The following is a 20,543-nucleotide window of genomic DNA, read 5'->3' on the forward strand; positions in this document are numbered from 1 at the left end:
GGTCGGAACTTGGGCAGGCAGCAGGCAGGCTGCTGCAGGCAGCCTGCCTGCTTCGACCTAGCTCCGAGTCTCCTAGCAGGCAGCAAGACACAAACACAGCTCACAATATATATATATATATATATATATATATATATATATATATATATATATATATATATATATATATATATATATATATATATACGTGCTTGTGTACTATACAGAGCAAGTAGTTACGGAGTGCGCATGCGATATTTCAGCCACTGCTGTCTCAATGTACTTAATCTAACCTTGTGGTTCCTTAGGGCGACTATTGCACGTTTTGTATACTCCAATACCTGGAGTAGCCAGCTCGTGTTTGGGTTCCAGCTAAACTCTAATAAAAAAATTATTTCTCTCTGAGTTCTTGGATCACCACTCGCTTAACTTGCCCAAACGTGACATTTTGCCGATTCGAGGCACTGAAAAGGTCTGCGTTTGACAGCGTGGCTTCCGAAGCTGCATCATGGCTAAATTAGGGCATTGGGGTGACAAGGGGCGTTTCTTGACGGTCCGTCAAAGAACCCATTGCCGGAGTGCTGGCGTAATCCTAAAGAAGGTGCAGTATTTGTCCGTCGCTTTGTCCGTTCACAGTGCGTGGCTGAGCCTGCTCAGTTGTTACTGGGACACTTTCTTAGGCTACGCGGGTCGCCGAACTTCCTCGTCGCCACATGCGATAACTTCGACACCGGCGTCCATATTCTGCTGGGCGTCCGATGCGCGCCAGATAAGATCCGGCGGCAATGCGGTGGGGTTGCTCTCCGGTGGGGCCTCACGCGATTGACTCGGAGCGAAAACGTCAACCGGCCTGCGTCACGCGGCTATATTTTGGCTACATTTTGGTGACGTCACGTAGCCAAACGACTCCCGCGAACGAGAGGTGAAATCTGGCGCGGTTGAGAGCACGTCAGGCTGCGTTTATGCCGCCTCTGTTTGCACTTTTGTTGGAGCTTCTGGAGGAGGATCCCGTGTCTGAGCGTCGACTGAGTGACGACGACTTTAAGCGCCGTTTCCGTGTCAAAAAGGACACGGAGCGGATGCTGTGCGACGCAAGCTAGGCGTCGAGGTGCGACGGGGCTGTCTACAGAAGCGAAGTGATGTGCGTGCTGAGGTTCTTCGCTTCCGGCTGCTTTCAACAGATTGTTGGTAGCAGATGACGCAGCCGTCGGTCAGCCGCAGCATTCACGCCGTTGCCGAGGCGCTGAAATTAGAAGCCCTTATCGGCCATCGAGGTGCAGCGAAGTGTCAAAAGAAACGAAGGTGCGCTGCGTGCTGTGTCTCTCTTCGCAACTGACACTTTGCAAAGCGTTTTCTGCCACCATAAAACACTGTCGCCCCCCCGCCGCCAGTCGCAGCGTTCAGACTGTGGTGTCGGTACTGGTGGAGCTCCGACACACGAGGGGTTTGGATACCCCGGCGACGTAAGCACGGTGGTAAGTACTACTTCTTTCTGGCTACGTATGTTACGGAAGCAAAAAATGATGTAGCCTCATTGTTTTGCATTGACGGGACAAGGAGCGCGATGTCTGAAAAGCAGTCACTGAAATGCGTTTGTTTTGAACGGTGTCGTGTTTTGGCAGTGCTCTCCCATAAATTTCGCAATTGTGGATGGTCAAATAGTGTGTCAAAAAAAGTTAGCAGATGCATATTTAAATAATATTTTACCTCTCCCGCCTATGTTCGCTTAAGTGAAATAATATCGAAAAGGTATGTCAATAAATGTACCTAAAATGAACACGTTCAAAGGTATCGAATAGGGTGGCGTCTTGAAAAAAAAAAAGCTTATAAAGAAAGATAAATAGGTGTATCGTGTTGGGCGTGTAACTGACTTCAGAACGAACCGTGTAATATATGCGTAACGTATATCGCCCTCGCCCCCCCCCCCCTCGCCCCCCCCCCCATCGTGTGTCAACTGCTTCGGCGCCTTGTCACTTCGGCTAACATGTTATCTTCAATCCTATCTTCATTTCAAAAATTAAGGAGGGCGCATTGATGTTTGTGATGCAACGCAAAAACTGCTTTCTCTACTCCAGCTTGTTAAAATGCTTATAGTTGGCACCTATTCTTGTTGAGGCCCACAGTACTGCTTGTTCGTTCAGGTCCTTCCACGTCCAGCAGCTCTCCAAATTCAGTGTGTCTGAAAATTTATTCATTAAGAGCTTAACGCCCAAAAGTTGCGTATTGCGATATCTTTTAAACGTTGCTTATCTCAGTTGCATATTGCGATATAATTTACCCATTTAACCCTCAAGGATAGAGGCATTAAATAGGGAAGTGGAATTGCAAGATATGCTAACGTAAGGATACAGCGCAGGTGCTCAATTACAAAAATTACACCTCTTTGCACAGTTGTACCGATGCTTGTTGAAACAAGTGGTTATTGCGGATGGAAACAATACCTGCAGGAAGGCGGCTTGATTCGAGAGATGTTTTAAGAAAAAAACTCAGCAAAGTACTTAATGTTGCATGGTTAAACACCAAATTATAGGGCGTGGTCAATGTGACGTGATAAATGCTGAGGCTGTTAGAGCAGGTCGTCACGCAGAATAGCATGTCAATATAGCCCATTAAAGAAAGCTAGGTGGGAAACGTATCCTCGGGATGCTAAAGATGCGGGGCCAGTACTATTTTTCATTGATGTACATTGCAGTTGTGGCCCTGCTTTCATTAAAAAAATTAAAACGAGCTTGCCATGATGTTGCCGCGAAACATGTATGGGTTTTTTTATTTATTGTTTGTTTTTACCACGCATCCTCGCCTGGCTCTGTTATTTGTGTCCGCGAAGCGCGCCTTCCATTCTTTATTTTTATGCCGCACTGGCCATCTCATTCAGATAAGCAGACTGACTGTTTTTCCCTAACGGCACTAGCCCACAATAATCTTCTCTGATGTACAAAGTTCCGGATGTGAATCGACGGTTCCAGAAACAATTGCGCCGAAAGATAAAAGCGTGCAGAGCAGACGCCGCCCCAATCGATTCGACGAAACTGGCCCGCGCAAGTCACTTTGTTGACCGCTGCTTCGCCGCCTCTATTCTTTTGAGTTGTTAGGGAAGCACAAGTTCGCTCCAATAAACGTGCTTCTCCTTCAAGACAACTGCGTCATCCTTGGCTTCGGGACAATATAAGTACGCAATCTGATCGTGCGCTAAACAAGCACACACACGTTTTGAAAAACGGTTTTAATTCCCTGTACAAGCAAGAGTGGCCGAACAATAACATGACGTTAGAAAATCGATAAAAATATCATACTTACTTCACATTCCTCACATAACTGCCGCTTTGGCAACAGTTTTTTTCTCCCACTATAGAGTGGGCGCTCAAGTCTCAGAAAACGATAGAATGGTCCTCTGCAAGCTGCACAAGAAAGTGCCCTGCCGTTTACGTCGCTCTTCGTCCCAAGAGAACACTCTGGTGGGACGAAATCTTTGTCCAGTGCCTGCACTCAGCGTTCAAATATCCCTCCTTTAAAATCAGCTGTACCGCACGCAGCGCGCCCTGGCGCCTCATAACAGAACAAAGTAAAAAAAATAATTGCGTGTAAACATGTTCAACTAGCATTAGCAGCAACGACAGTGCTAGTGAAAACAAACAAACAGAAAATGCTTTGTTATATCTAAAGTACCGACTACAAGTACCGCAGCCATCCGGACGCGCCTTTCAGTGGGCTTGGTTGCACCGAAACCAGACGGATGCTGATCAACTCTTTCTTCGTGATACAGATCGCGCTGTGGCGGAGCGGCTTCGTAGCAAGATGGGACGACTACGGAAGGAGACTGGCCCATGATTCGCCGCTTGCAGCCAGCGTGGTCAACGGCTTTTCACGGCAGTTATCGCCGAATCCCTTCCACAGCGTGACGAGCCGATACCAAGGCATCGACACCGTGACATCACCAGAACTACCTCGGCTCGACTATAAGTACCGTAGCCATCCGGACGCGCCTTTCAGTGGGCTTGGTTGCACCGAAACCGGACGGATGCTGATCAACTCTTTCTTCGTGATACAGGTTGCTGTAAAATACCAAACATATTCTATTCGAAACAATTCCGTTAGGTTGACGGTGCTGCCAAGCCCCTACTTTCTTGTTACCATGATGTTTGATTGTATAAGTGTTATCAAATTATTGTTGCTAACGTCGGGTGATGTTGAACTGAACCCGGGGCCGTCCTCGGCCTCTGAGTCTGATTCTGAAGCAATGACTACGAAGCAAATGCTAGAAAAAATATTCAAGGAACAAACCAAGACAACCCAGACATTGAAGGAACTAACAAAAAACTTAAAACATGTTGAAACAACTGTTGCTAACATCCAGGAAAGAATTAAGGCGATTGAGACTGATATGGGTCGTTTGACAAAGTTTGAAGAACAAATTGCGGAATTCGAAGAAACCTGTCAGTCAACTAGTAAGCTGGTTCAAGATATAGTGACAAAAATAGACGACTTAGAGAACCGGAGCCGGAGGAATAATCTTGTCATTTACGGAGTTACTGAGGGTCCGAGGGAGGATACCCAGTCATTGGAACAAAAAGTGAAGAAAGACATTTTTAAGGACATATTAGGTATCGATGTAGCCTCCATAGAACGAATTCATAGAGTTGGTTACCCTCAAAGCGGGTGTCAGCGACCAGTCGTTCTCAGGCTTTATAACTTCCCCGAAAAATACAAAATTCTCTCCTGTTGCAATAAGCTCAAAGGTTCCGACATCTCAATTTCTGAAGATTTTTCAAAGACAGTTAGGGAAATACGCGCAAAACTTTGGAAATCTGCCGCGGGTGATAAAGGTAAAGGAGCAAAGGTATCGCTTGTTTATGACAAAATAAAAATTGACGACAAGCTATATGTTTGGGATGCTGAAAAGAACTGTCGAATTGAACAGGCCAAAATTCGCGCGAATTCACAGAAACGCCCAGGAACTCCTGAAGGCAAATGACAGGAAAACATAAAAACTCTCCGAATTATCAGCCTTAATGCTCGCAGCGTAGTAAATAAATTCGCACTGCTTGAAAGTATCATCTTAATTGATTGATTTGATTGATTGATTGTGAGGTTTAACGCGCCGACGCAACGCAGGCGATGAGGCGCGCCGTAGTGGAGGGCTCCGGATTAATTTTGACCACCTGGGGATCTTTAACGTGCGCCGCAATGATCGAGGCTCAGGGGGTGGTGGGGTAGCTATTGCCATAAAAAAAACGTTAAATTTTCTCGCATGCCTGACATCATTACCCATGAAAGTGTGTGGTGCAAACTGGCATATTGTGACAAAGCAATTACTTTAGGGGGCGTATACCGACCACCTAAATCTGGTCCAGAATATGTTGAAGTAATTCATGATTACTTAGGTCGACACACTAATTCTCGCTCAAAAATAATTATTACGGGCGATTTTAATCTACCAGGTATCAACTGGCTTAACCTGACGCAAGATGGCAAGGAAACCTCAAGTGCCGATTCTTTACTGTTCACTGCCTTCAGTTTCTCATTAAACCAGCTTGTTGCCGACAACACTAGATATTCCTCTACGCTTGATCTTATGCGTGTTAGTAGTTCGTTAGAAGATTGTAGGACCACAGTAGAGACTGGTATTTCCGATCACATGATGATAAACCTAACCTGTCCATTTTCAACTTGCGAAAAAGGGTAAAGCCCAAACCCACCTTTTTTAAAGACTACACCCGTGCAAACGACGCGGCTATCATGAAATACGTAGAATCCTGTTTCGCCCAATTCGCTGTTATTACTGATGTATGCACGATGTGGTCCTGCTTTAAGGCCATTGTCTCGTTTTGCGAAACACACTTTATACCAGTACGAAAGCAACGGGTGAACCGCGAATACCCTTGGGTGACAAGAGAAATAATTCACCTAAAAAGAAAGGTAAAAAAGCGACGCAAGCATGGCGACACAAGCCAGCTTCAAATCCTTATCACTGAGATGCGAGATAAAGTGCGCGCCGCAAAGGAGCATTTCTTCACGAACACGCTTCCTTCGTTTATGCGCCATGAGCCGTATAAGTTTTGGCGTTACCTATCTGCTGAAAAGACCCCAGTCCCAGAAATAAAATCGCCAAATGAAATGTTGGTTGATCCTGTAACCGTAGCCGAAAAGTTTAATAGGTTTTTCCAGTCAGTATTTACCCGTTCTTGCTCACAAGTAGCCCTAAAACCATATACTGTTAATAACCCTATGCCGGAAATAAATATCAGCGAGGAAGGTGTCCTCAGCCTTTTACGCAAGCTCGACTTAAAAAAATCTCCTGGCCTTGATAGCATAACAAACAACTTCCTATTTAAATACACTGAGTGGACTTCAAAATACCTGTACAATATTTACACAGCCTCTCTTAACACCGCCACAATTCCAGATGATTGGCGCTGTGCAAAAATAAAACTGATCCATAAGTCAGGCTCAAACCAAGATTTTAATAATTATAGGCCAATTTCATTGACAAGCACGTGCTGTAAAATGCTTGAACATATTATCTTCAAAGCAATTATGACCCATTTAGAGTCTAATTCTCTGCTTTACGAGCGTCAACATGGTTTTAGAGTTGGCCTGTCAACGGTTACCCAACTGCCTGAATTTACTAACGATATTGCCGACACACTAAATGAAAGAGGACAATTAGATGCGATCTTTTTAGATTTTTCTAAAGCCAATGATGTCGTTCCCCATCAGGACCTTATAACAAAACTAAATGCCATAGGAGTAGAAACGAAAGTTGTCTCATGGATTCAGTGCTATTTAAAAAACCGAAAACAATATGTTGCTTTAAATGAACACAATTCGAAGACTCTGGATGTATTTTCTGGTGTGCCACAAGGCTCAGTCCTTGGCCAAATTTTATTTTTAATTTATATCAACGATATCCGATTCTCTGTTGACCCATCTATTACAACTAGACTGTTCGCAGATGACTGTGTGATGTATACAGCAGTTAACAACACAGAAGATCAGCTAAAACTTAACAAATCGGTAACTTCTATCCAGGCGTGGTGCAAAGACTGGGGCATGAAACTAAACAAAACCAAAACGTTCAGCATCAGTTTCACCAATAAGAAAGCTCCTTTAAATTTCCAGTATAAAATTCAGGATACTGAAGTGGTCAAGGTTGACCAGGTAAAGTATTTAGGTGTCACCTTTTCTAGCAACTTATCCTGGGAAAGCCATATTGTCAACATATGTAGTAAAGCACTAGGTAAGCTGAACTTCTTAAGACGGCGCCTACGCCAGGCACCCTTAAAGGTTAAACTTAATGCCTATAAATCTCTGATTAAGCCAACTCTAGAGTACGCCGACATTATATGGAGCCCCCAGCAAAAATATTTAGTATACAAACTTGAACGCGTACAGAACTTGGCTTTGCGTTTTATCTTTTCCGACTACTCCCGCTTTACTAGCGTTTCCGATCTACGAAAACGGGCAGACCACCGAACTCTCTCAGACTGCAGAATGATATCTAGATTAAAGTTCCTTTATCTTTTGTTCCACGATCATTATAAAATACCCCGAACTAACTACCTCCAAGCTCCCTTCAGGCACTCTTCGCGCACAAATCATGATAGGACTATCAGGCAACCTCATAGCAACATAAACACACATAAGCACTCGTTATTTCCATCAGCCATCGGACTGTGGAACAGATTACCGGCGGACGCCGTCAACAGCACATCTGTAGAGTGTTTTCTAAGAGCCATAAATGATCTAGAATTTTAACGCTTGATAAAAGAAAAATTGCATATTTAGTGTTTATATAACTTCCTTTTGTGAACTAAACGTTTACACTGTATAGTATGCTTCCGTCCATGTGTATTCTATATTGTTCGTGTTTCTTGCCTTTTGAATACCTATGTTATCCTTACGATGAAAACTTGAATTCATTGTAACCACTCCTGCATGGGCCCTGAAGGGCCTGCAGTATGTTGAAATAAATAATAAAAAAAAATAAATAAATAATTTTAATATTTCGCTCAGCAGCATTTCAAAGATATGAGATTGTCCCAGAAGGCGCTTAATTGTCTCGATTGTCTCGAAAAGCGCTCGATTGTCCGAGAAGGAACATAATGTGCTACCCGCGTCACGATCATCCGAAGCGCACGGGATCAGCAGATTACGGGCCCGGTAGTCATGACGAAGAATCAGCCTCTATTCGGCGCTGACAAACTCAGATATATGGGAGCAGATTGACGCCACCGGCTGCAATTGATAACAGCGAGGCGGCTAAACACACAGGGAAACCAACAGCGTTCGGCGCTATCACCGCTCTTTGGCCGTCGCTATCACCTTACCATAGCGAGATTGCTTTTTTGTGTCCCGCCAGCAATCTATCTTCCCGGAGAGAAGCACTCATAGCAACCACCACGCAAGCAATCATTTTTTCGCTTCCTCTTTCATGTCCTTTTCCGCTCCGAGCTCACTGCGCGATAAAATAGAAGCTCTGGGGCCAACTCTTTGCCTTTATTGCAGAGAGAAACTCAGAGGAGTGTTGCTCAGGATACCTCGTCGCGGAACGTCATGCAGTACAACGGTGTAAGTGAATTCCACTTCTCATTCTTGTTATTACGTCACGTGCACTACGTAGTCGCGTAAGCAAAAGTCTTCCCAGTTGCAGCGAAAATCCGCCGTGTAAATATTGTGAAATCCGCATCTTTAAGGAGTTTATGGGGCGCATATAGTATGACTACATTCTTAGAGTTTCACAACATATCAGCTACATAACCGCATCGGTGATATCTCTGTGTAAAGTACAGTAGTTGCGGTTGTAGTTTTACATTGTATAATACATTCTGAAAAAAAAAACAGTTTCTTATGCACAGAGGCAAGTATGGTAGGTTCACGTTTGGAACGGTGATACGTCAATTGCTCACACGTTTAAAGGTGGGTTGACAAAAAGACACTGTAGAGTTGGTGTCATTCCAATCACTCCGAAATATACGAACGGGAGAAATAATTCACCTTCAAAAACGAGATCAAGGCTCAATAATTCTGTTAGAGCCTTAAATATGTTATATGAGATTGATGATCTTACAGATATTGCTTTAAATCGTGTGCTTTACTATGTGGGACTTCACAACAAGGTGCAATACTCCAATAATACTAGAGTTTAATGTACGACTTGGATCATAGGGAACAAACATGCACGTACTGGGGCAATCAGTTGAGTAGCAAAGAACGGCAAATTTCTACACGGCCCATGGATGTTTGCTTACGGTTGAAATATTGAAAAAAATTGCAGGTCTAGAGAAACAGAGGGCTGCGCTTTCAACAAACGCGTTTCAGAAAAATCTGTCAAAAGTAGTAAAATTAGTAATCGCTTTCATGCAAAATGAAATCACCGCTTTATTTTTTGCAATTGAAACGCGCAGTGCTTCGACATCTGGTGAGGAAGAAATCGCACCCGTTTTTTTTATTTAGCACTCGTGACGTTAAAAACATTAGTTATTTGATATCTGCATTCATAACTGTTCCAGATTGCCATGCGTTGGAAGACGCATATGTTCTTTCTGTGGATCTGGGTATGCTCAACCGAAGGAATCTCGGCCTATCTTCCCTGCCAGCAAACCACGAACCAGACGACACTCCCCCGTGAATTCAAAAACTGCAACCTGAGCTTCGAAAACGGCCATCTTCAAGCTCTTTGTCACATGCATGTCAAGCCCCCTATTCGTAACGGGTCTGATCCTGCTGATACCGAGATAATGACAATGGAGCAACTACTGGTATCAGAAGATGCCGTTCGCCCTGTGTCTTATGGCTATGCTCCAGTCTGCCTGTCTCTCCGACGTGTGCGATTAAAGAAATGGGACGACTTTCATGACAATTTAAATAGTAGTTACGATCACATCGAGATGGCCAAAGGGGGCAACCTCGGACTGCGTCTTTGGTATTCAATGCAGATATACATGCAGCAGATGACATTTGACGTGACATTCGGCAAGCCGCCGCCGGTAGCTGTCGCCATGTGTGACAGCAAGCAGGTCAACCGAAATGGCATTTTCAGCGTTTACAGCTTTGCTGACCCGTTACTCTACGCATTCCCGGGCCCGGAATATTTTCGTACTCCCGCAAATACCACCATGCCCTGGAACATTTCCTTCTTCTCCACCGATGCAGTTATTACGTTGGATGAGACATGGGAAGAAATCCCCACGGCGATTTTGGAGTTAGTCGCGGTCACACCTGTTAGGCATTTCGCGTTCTACAGATGTAATTTCCACCACATCTCCTTCAACGATATTCCTCCCATGAAGAGTATTCAGCATCTTGAATTTTCACAATCTCCTATTAAGACCGTTCATCCGGAGGCGTTTAACCGCATTCCATCGGTTGAGAAAATTTCTCTTACAAGCACTAAGCTCCCCGGTATACCAGAAGCAATATTTTCTTTGAAAACACTGGCATGTGTAAACATGTCTGGCACAAATGTTCCTCCTGGAGTGGAGTTTAACTTTTGGCCCGGCAGCCGTAATAGAAATAGCAGTGCTGTGCAATTAATTACAAGTGGAAGCAACGTGACACTGTTACGTGATCGTGACCTATGTGGCTTCCCGGATTTGCGTGAGCTATACATGGACGGGTGCCACCTGAAGATTCTACTAGGCTCCCCATTTATATGCCTGGAGAAACTGAAGGTTCTTTCTTTGCAAGCAAACAAAATAACAGAGCTCAACGAAGCGACGCTGGCCGGTTTGAAAAGATTATTAGTGTTGAACCTGAACCACAACCGCCTCACTGTCTTAAATGGCACAAATGTACTTATTCCGCTGATGTCCTTACGAGTGCTTGATATATCCTTCAACAGTATACAACAACTCCATGTGGACAAACCTCTCAACAGTTCCCCAGAAGTGCTTTTCGCCCAGCATAATCGGATAAAGAAGTGGACGCCGCCAACCTTTTCTCGAATGACTAAGCTAAAAATGTTGGATCTCAGCCATAATGAGCTCGCATGGCTGGACAACGACATGTTTCTCGACCTGAACGGCACAAACAACGTGAGCCTCAGCTACAATCCATGGGATTGCTACAGTTGCTACCTCAACAACCTTCACAACTTTATTGACAAACACCAAGTGCAGTGCGCGGAGTGCATGGACTGTAAGGTTCCAGAGGAACAACACGGATACCCCGTTCGGAGCGTTGCATGGAGAGAGGAAGAGTGCGCAGGTGTGGACTAATAAAGCGTGTACGCCACTCTGGGGATACGTTTATCATGCTTTCCGCCATGCTTGTTTATGGCGCTTACTAATGCCGCTGGTACTTTATATATATATATATCTTTGTACCTTAAAGTTGGCATCAAAGGCTGCAGGAGGCACGTGAACGTGGAGAATTACGCATGGGACGCTTTCACATCCTACAATGCCTCTGACTCAGTTTGGGTTCACGACGTTCTGCTGCCTAAACTCGAATCGCCTCCGCTCAAGTTCCGAATGTGCGTCGCCAAGAGTGACTTCATACCGGGTATTCCAATCACCGAGAATATATGCCGAGCCATTTTCCAGAGTCGCGTCTCCCACTCTAATTGAGCTCTGCCTTTTGCCGCAGGTGCTGGTGCATGTTTGAACTCAGCCTCGCTTAACATAGGTTGTCTGACAGCGAACGACACGACGGATTGATCTTCCCCAAAAAGGAGCATATGCACGAGTGTGAAATGAGCAACATGGTGCTGTTTCTCACAAAATCGAGAACCTACATAGAAGTGTCCCCGACAAATGCAACTGAGATGCGGAATAACCTTTTTTGCTTGCAGCTCAAAGCGGCTTTGCAGCGACAGAATTCTAACAGAAGCTATGATTTTAACAATAAAGAGACCGAATATATGCAAATTTGTCCTTGTTTTGTGATCAGAAGTTATCCTATAGTCTTGTTTGTGCCCATTATACCGTTAGCGCTCAGCTTATTTTATAGCCCCGTATTTTCTGATAAGTTTAGTTCATTTGCATACAAAACATAACAACAATTTGGCAGTGCAACCTCTGTCATACCAATCTCATTTCACTCCCATTTCAATTTCACTACGCAATCCCCTTACTTTCTGCGGAACAGAGAAGGTTCTGGATTATATGAGCCGCGTGAAACACGAAGCAAACTTTTGCCGCTTTTGTACTCGCAACGACACCGGCCCGCGGAAAAAAAATTCTTGTAAATTCGGCCCTTCTATTATTCGACACTATGTTGAGCTGTGTGAGCTTTGCACTATTACAAAGGTCGCATACCTTTGGTGTAATATAAATATACCCTACGTACCTACAATAGAAATTGAAGCTGGTGATGTCTTTACAACTGAGGTTATTTTAACGCCAAACAACATAACACTGAGAACACCACATTGAGGCGTAGCGTTTTTTGCGCATGTGATTTACATATGCTTCACAACCTATCGGTATTCTAACCTTTGTTCTGTTGAGCTTGTAGCCTGACACAGCTAAATTACGAATAACCAGAAGAATCCTTGGGTTAAGGGCCCATTTTGTCTTCTAGTTTCTTGTGTGCATATGCAAGAAAGGTAAACTGAACAACCGCTCCTATCTAGATTCCGTGGAGAGCAGCATGAATTCCCAGCCTGCAAAATTTTGGGAGTATATCTGGTCTCGTCAAAACACTCCTGTGATCGCATCAGCCTGGTTAATTCCTCTGGGGAACAGGTGCATGACGTCGCCAACTACGTTGCGCAGCAATTTAGCGCTACATATGGCCTGCGCGATCAGACGGTAATGAACCTTTTGTTAAACCATGTTCAAGGCCCAAGCCCTATACTATTAGACGAAGAGCTGGTTCTTGAGAGCCTAAAGCGCATGAAACCATCTTTGTCCTGTGGCCCTGACGGAATACCTCCAGCCATTGTTAAAACCTATGGCAGTATTTTTGTACCTGTTCTAACTTATATATTCAATAATTGTCTAAAAAGAAACGGCTTCCCTCACATGTGGAAAATCTCTCGAGTGCGTCCAATTTTAAAGGCAGGCCCGACGTCTGACGCAACAAATTATAGGGCTGTTTCTCTCCTTTGTGCCTGCTCCAAGCTGTTTGAGCCAGCGCTTCACAAAGTCTTATCAAGTTCTGTACAAAACGTCCTTATACCTAACCAACATGGTTTTATATCAAGGAAGTCGACAATAACAAACCTCGCCTGCTTCATGGAGCAGGCCTCCGCAGCAGTTTCAGAGAGGGGCCAGTTGGACGTTGTATACTGCGACCTGAGCAAGGCATTCGATGTTGTCTGCCACTCGTTGTTATTTAGAAGCTTTTACTGTCTGCCATTGATGCACCACTCGTGGCGTTGTTATGGAGTTATCTACACACTCGGTTTTGTTATGTGAGTGTTCACGGCAAGAAGTTCGCTATGTACAGGACAACAAGTGGAGTGCCCCAAGGCTCTGTGTTGGGCCCTCTGTTGTTTTCTATTTTTATAAACCATGTGTCAGCTGCAATCAAGAAGTCTTCGTTCCTAATATATGCTGACGACATCAAAATATTCAAACGTATTGAGTCTTCTAAGGACTGTGTTTTCCTAAACAAAAATGTGTCCTTGTTCTCGAAATGGTGTTCAGAGAATACATTAAATCTTAATCCAAAGAAAACGAGCGTCATCTCTTATAGTCGAAAAACAAACATCCTTTACTTTCCTCACACCATTGAGGGCGGCCCCCTGTCGATAGTCTCTTTGACATCACCTTAACTTTCTCGCCCCATGTCGATCAACTTACTCGGCGGGCTCTTACTCTCTTGGTTCTGTATGCAGATTTTCACGGGACTTTCGGTCTCCTAATTCATTCCTGAAACTATTCAAAACACTTTGTATTCCTCAACTAGAATATGCCTCTGACGTGTGGAATGGAACCTGTCATTCTAACAGCAAACGTATAGAGCGTGTTGAGACCAAATTTGTATCAATATGCAGGCATCGTTTTTCCTCTGGGCCTCCCGAGACTGCCTCAGCAGTATCCAGATTCCCATTACCTGTCTCTCTGAGTTGTCGGCGAACCCGCCTAGATCTTTTTCTATATAAATTGCTTCATGATATTATCACATGCCAGGAACTACTTGCACAAGTCAGCCTTCGTGTTTCGCAAAAAACAACAAGGCTTACCCCCCTTTCCATAATGCTACAGCACTCAACACCCATTCCCGCCTCCAAAGAGTGCAGCGTCTCTATAACTGTCACTCTGGGAAACTTGATATATTTCAACGGCCCCTTCGGGAGTTTTTGACTTGGTTGTTAGCTGTAATACAATAATTATTTTTCTTTTCGGCACAGTTTTTCTTATTTTTTTGTAGTTCTTTGATGTCGTTTTTATGTGTGCAATGTCTTCATAGTTCTTGTTTCTTGTTTGTACGTCCTATATATTCGTGACTTTGTGGCTGTAATTGCTTCATTGACTTTCATATATTACGGTATGCTACTTGCCTTCCATCGCACCCGACTTATTGTGCCGCGAGGAGCCACAGTGATGTGTCTGGTACTTTCCATCTTCTGTTGCTGTAATTTCATAAATCAGTTCCTGTATTTTGTTTCACACATTCATGTTTAATTGAAGCTTTGTGTTTTCGCCTATATCTGCGAATATGTTTTTATGTCTGCTTGCTTCACCCAACTGCTGTGACCATTGTTCCACATACTTTTGCCATTGATCCACCTTTAGAGTTTCGTAATCGTCTAATTTTGGTTGGAATACCTTTTTATTATCCTTAGGGTTTTATTGCTCTTTTTTTTCTTCCCTCGTTCTTCTCGTTGACTGTTTATATTTTGAGTTTCTGCTGTATATTAGTGCCGCATTTTGTCTTCCTCAGTGCGCCAGAACCAAGGCCTCGGCTGTTCCTGGGCACTCTAATAAACATTGATTGATTGATTCATTATTAATATTAATATTGTCAATATTATTATTAATATTAAAGTTGTATTCGGCTATCTGCTTACCTCTTCTCGAATACGGTTCTGTTGTTTTGAATGGAACTTACAAGTCCAATACTGATCGTATCGAAAGCGTTCAAAATACGTTCCTTTCTATCTTTAAGCACCGTTTCCGTCATTTGCAAGAAGACGCAAACGGCAGCATGTCTTGTCTCAACAGTATTCTTTCCCTTTGGTGTCGACGAATGCGAGCTGATATTAACTTTCTTTATAAACTTCTTCATGGTAATATTTTGTGTGATTACTTGGTTGCACTTATCAATGTCAACTTGCCGAACAAATTTTTTCGAACATTTCGAACTTTCAGAACAGATGCTTTAAGCAGACGATGCTCGTCCATCTGCAGAATACAATGTGCATATAATGAATATTCCGGTCGTCTTGATATATTCCAGAGCTCATTTTCTTTGTTCTCTAATGAATTGAAAACTGTTGTAGCCTAATTGACTTGGTGTCATTACAAATTGCTGCGCCGTATTTATTTTATGCAAATCATTTTCTCGCTTCTTTGTTTTCCACTTTTCTTGGTTTTGTGTTGCTTGAATTTCTGTAGGTTTGAGTGTCAGTGCTTGTAACGCTGAACTTCGTTTTCCTATTTTGAAACTTCGTAATATTTTGTAACGAAACCTTCGCTATATGTGTATAATCTATCTTCATCATGTTCATTGAGTATTTGATTGTGTATTTTCAATTTTTCACGTGCCTTCAACGTTTTTCTGGCCGGGTGTCATGGCTTATAACAATAGGCTTCCTTTTTTGCTGTTTTGCTTTCTGGGATCTCTGTAACTATTTTTACTTCATTGTTTCTGTCATACATATGGTTTTATGAGTTGTGTTGTCTTGATTTAATTGGTTTTTATGAATGTTTGCATATGGTGTAAGTAAAGATCGTTTCCCCGAAGTCCGGTGTCGATCAGGAACCCAATCGCCCGGGCTCCGGTTCATTTGGCAGGAGGCTGGCTGGGCGATGGTGTTGAAGTTCTTGGAGACGGCGGTCGAATCGACAAACTCGAGGCGTTGGGGTTGATTAAGTGAAACGACGAGTTTATATACAGCTATTTACAGTAGAAAAACTGAGTACATGAGTAATAAAAAGAAAAACTTCGAATTTCCGCTAGACGCTAGCTCCGAGTGCGCACAAATCACTCGAGCTCCTCAACTTCGTCTAACTCTCCTATTCTGGGAGCGTACACAAACCGCTCGAGAAACGACGGCCGAGACCCTGTCTCGCCGCAAGATCCGTCTAGTTGTCCGGTACGGCGTTTCACCCTAAACCTCCGACGCGAGCTTAACCTCTAGCCTAGGGGCTCATAAATCACAACCTTGCTTTAACTGTCGAGACTCCTTGTCCCGCCGGGAACTGCCCAGCTCGGCGCTCAGACAAGAACGATTTCCAATGGCCAAGTTCGGTCTTATAAAACCTTGAGATCACCCTCTCTCGGGAACGCCCATGTAGCGTTCGTACACGTGTATGGGAGTGCCCAAATTCACGTAGACAGCTGTCACTCAGCAAGCCACGGAATATTCAATGAGGCGCCGCCATCTTCGGGTCAAAGGCACGCTCGCAGATGAGCAGGTGCGGGCGACCCCGCGGGGTGAAAGCGAAATACGGCGACAGTGCACTGCGACGGCGGGGGCCCTTTAACAATGGCTTCGACGCAGGTAATCCCACCACCTCCGCGCGTCACGCCGACGGTCGTTCCCGGAATCCGACGGCGCCGACTGCATACTCAATGGGGTATTATCCCGGTGGTATGCGGAGGGCCAGACAATCCGTCTCCCGTGCACGTCGTGACGAATTGGCGATGGCTGCAGCGTAGAATCTATAGGGCTGGGCCACCAGACAGAGCGGCGGGTTCTCACACGCAGCCCGGGCGCCTAGCCGCTAATCTCATAAGTGGACCTTACAGTGTACCAGTACCAACACCCTAGGGTTGTTCCTGGGCACCGAAAATAAAGGTTGATTGATTTATTGATTATTATGATTATTATATTATATTATTATTATTATTATTATTATTACTACTATTGCCGCATGATGGCGCCAAGTAAGGACAAGTGTCTCCTCTGCTGCCTCGCGTTCTTCGGCAGGCAGGAGTTTTTTCAATGTTCTGCGTGTAAACGCCGTGCGCACGGAAATTGCATTGTTTTTCCGGACGAGGAACTGCAGTGTCTGATCTCCGGTAAGCAGCCGTTCGTGTGTAATCTCTGTGTGGCTGCGGCGTCACCCGCTTGGCCTAGCGACCGTGTTGAGCAAACCAGCGAAGACGGTCAGCCAGCGAACATCCCGGCCGAACGAGTGGCGTCCCCTGTCAGAGCAAGTTTCGTCCCTTCTGCAGACCTATGCGCAGAGGTCGGTGCCCTGAGGAATCTCCTCTCCGAAGCCTGCGCCAGCCTTTCCTTTCTCGGCGATGTAGTCACCGAGCTGCGCGAGGAGAACCGGCTTCTGCGACGGGACAATGTGGCTGGGCTTGCCCAGCAGGCTGCAATCGTCACTTCCCTGCATGAGGAGGTTCGCTGCCTCCGAGGGGAGCTCGCGCGTCCCCCGCCTCCTCCGCCTGCTTCCCCGAACCCTGCTAATCCCTTTATGCCGCCGGTGACGTCACCGCAGTCTGGTATCCGTACGAGGTCGTCGTTCGCCGAAGCCGCCGAAGGTGCAGCTGGTGAAGGTGCCCTCTTCCTGTCCTCTATCACCGCTATGCCGTTCGTTGAACACCCCAGCAGTCAACCTGCTACGGCCTTGAGCACTTCAGTTTCCCCTTCGGTCTACCCTCTGCCCCCACCTCCAAGGTCCGACACTGTGTTTAATCGCCCGCCGACGAACTTGCAGAAGAAAAGGAGCCCTCCCCGCGTGGGTGCGTCGGAAGCTTCTCAGTTGGTTGTGGTACACCGACCACCGAGCTTCAGGGCCATCTTTGTTTCAAAACTGTCGGCTAACACCATATCTGCTCAACTTTTGGCCCACTTGTCAACTGTGCAAGTTACGCTATTGTCGTCCAAACGCCTTAGGACCAAGTACGACTCCAATTCTTCTTTTTGCGTAACTGTTAATGAGGAGTGTTTTAGGCGCCTGAGCGACCCATCTATGTGGCCAAAAGGCTGCCTCTTCAAGCCGTTCCAAGGCAACGTCCACCCTGGTATGCTGCACAGCTGTGAAATAACTGAAAATTATCAGTAAGTACGATAGTCTCGACACATACTATCAAAACACTCGAGGTCTATGAACTAAGACTTCTGAATTTTTTATAAATATTGTATGCTCTAAATTTTCTGCGATTGTCATTAGTGAAACCTGGATTTCCGATGATATCTCGTCTTCCGACTATTTCCCTCCTAACTATCAAATCTTTAGAAGCGACAGAAAATTAACTGGACCTAAACAAATAGGTGGCGGGGTTCTCATTGCTATTGATCATTCAGTGCACTGCATGCGGCGTGCTGACCTCGAGACCCTAGACGAATCAGTCTGGATTGAGGTAGGCCTCACGAGGGGCGAGAAGCTACTCATCGGTGCATTCTATATATCCCCGGATGTATTACCTTCTGAATTTAATGGAACACTCACATCCATAGAAAATGTCTGAAATCCACACTCCAACCATAAGCTTATTACACTTGGGGACTTCAACACCCCAGGTATTCGCTGGAACAGTCTTTCCTCTGAGCACAAAAAGCATTATGCAGCGCAGAAATGCAGCATGCTATTAGATTTTCAATCGTTCACCTCCATGAAGCAGTTTTGCCGCATAGAAATCTTTTGTGGTAATGTTCTAGATGTGTGTTCTAGATCGGAGGCGCACAGCATCGCTCTGTCGGTGTTGACAATTGTGCAGTCCCGCGATATGCTTTCAAGCGTGGAGATTATGCTGGGCTGTATCACTTCTATTCATCTGCTCAATGGTCAAGTGTTTTTAATGTTAATGATGTTGACGAACAGGTTAGACGTTTTACCGAAATCGTCAGGAGTGGCATGGCAAAGTACATCCCTTGTTATAAACCTGTTCATTCCAAATTTCCCCACTGGTTTTCTAAAGAACTTCGAAGTTCGCTTAAACTTAAGGACAGCGCCCACAAAAATGCCAAGCGTTCTGGGCTTGACAAGTGCAAAGCGGAGTTTAGTCGGCATCGCTCACTGTGTAAAATGCTCTACCGGCGTGATCACCAGCCCTAGAGTCGTTAGAGGCTGCTGCGTCTCAGAAACCGGCTGAATTCTGGAGGTATGTACGCGGCCGTTCTAAGGCGTCTAAAGAACACGTTAGCCTGCTTAATTCCGATGGTGAAGAGGTTGAGGATGTTGCCACCAGTTTTGCTCAGTACTTTCATTCTGTATTCCAACTGCCAGATAGCAGCGGCGAACGCCTATCGTTTAATAACTCTAATTTTATTACACTTATGTTCGATGAAAAATTTTAATACACTTATGTCAATGATAGCCTTCAACGGATGAAACCATCATTTTCCTGTGGTGCAGATGGAATTCCAGCAGCCCTAATGAAGCCTTACGGCAACATTTTCGTGCCTGTCTTAACTTCCATTTATAATAACTGCTTACTTTTCGGCAAATTTCCTCTTGAATGGAAGATCGCTCGAATTTTTCCAAAATTGAACTCTGCTGATAAGTCAGCCGTTTCTAACTATCGCCCGATCTCACTCCTTCGTGTCGCCTCAAAACTCTTTGATTCAGCTCTGCACAAAGTTCTTGCTGCCTGTGTCAGGAACGTTGTGATACCAAATCAGCACAGCTTTTTTTTGGGACGATCAACGGTCATAAATCTTGCAAGCTTTACGACAAAGGCTTCAGCTGCAGTTTGTGAAAACGTCCAGTTGGAAGTTATTTCTTTTGACCTCAGTAAGGCGTTTCATGTGGTGAACCATCAGTTATTAATTAAAAAGCTTGCTACGGCAGGTGTAGACGCAAGCCTTGTTGCCTTGTTGTCCAACTATCTCCTTGACCGGTCCTTTTATGTAGATGTAAACTACAAAAAGTCTAGTGTTTACCCTGCTACAAGTGGTGTACCTCAGGGTTCCGTGCTGGGTCCATTATTGTTTTCTGTTTTTATCAATGATGTGTCAACAGTGTTAACAATCTCTTCTTTTCTTCTTTATGCGGATGATGTCAAACTATTTAGGCACATTAGCGGTGTTCAGGACTGCTGTGCCTTGCAGATATATGTGTCGGAATTATCGGTCTGGTGCAGGAAAAACTGCCTAATTTTAAACCCTGCTAAAACAAAGGTTGTCACCTACAGCCGGAAAACTCACCGTCTGCTGTTTTCCTACAGTATTGAGGGAGCTCCTCTGCAAAGGGTTGAGGAGATTAGGGACCTAGGGGTGCTTTTCTACAGTACCCTGTCTTTTTCTCCTCATATTACGCTCATCACCCAGCGAGCGCTCCGAAGTCTTAGAAATGTGTGTCCGATTACAAAGGAATTCTCTTCTGAAGATTCATTTCTTATGCTATACAATGCAATATGTATACCACAGTTAGAATGTGCTTCTGTGCCTGGAACGGCATCTCCAAATCTAGTAGTGAATTATTAGAACGTTTGCAGAAAAAGTTTTTATCCATATTTAGGCACCGTTATCACAATCACAGTTTTCATCCTGATTC

The 20,543-nt window shown here is 44.7% G+C and overlaps 1 protein-coding gene across 1 annotated transcript in view; it reads left to right on the top strand.

Annotated features, from left to right (window-relative positions):
* Positions 1 to 1,174: 1,174 nt before the first annotated feature.
* LOC144167965 (uncharacterized) overlaps positions 1,175 to 20,543 on the top strand; it is a 41,335-nt gene continuing 21,966 nt past the window's right edge. Inside the window, exons 1-4 of the mRNA XM_077697077.1 lie at positions 1,175 to 1,189; positions 1,260 to 1,454; positions 3,743 to 4,027; positions 8,485 to 8,547. Of these exons, the coding sequence (XP_077553203.1) occupies positions 1,175 to 1,189; positions 1,260 to 1,454; positions 3,743 to 4,027; positions 8,485 to 8,547 (558 nt within the window). The remainder of the gene's footprint in view (positions 1,190 to 1,259; positions 1,455 to 3,742; positions 4,028 to 8,484; positions 8,548 to 20,543) is intronic.

This window comes from Haemaphysalis longicornis, unplaced genomic scaffold (assembly GCF_048455015.1).
Source record: "Haemaphysalis longicornis isolate Haplotype H1 unplaced genomic scaffold, Haemaphysalis longicornis Haplotype H1 scaffold_2, whole genome shotgun sequence".
Classification (NCBI taxonomy): Eukaryota; Metazoa; Arthropoda; class Arachnida; order Ixodida; family Ixodidae; genus Haemaphysalis; species Haemaphysalis longicornis.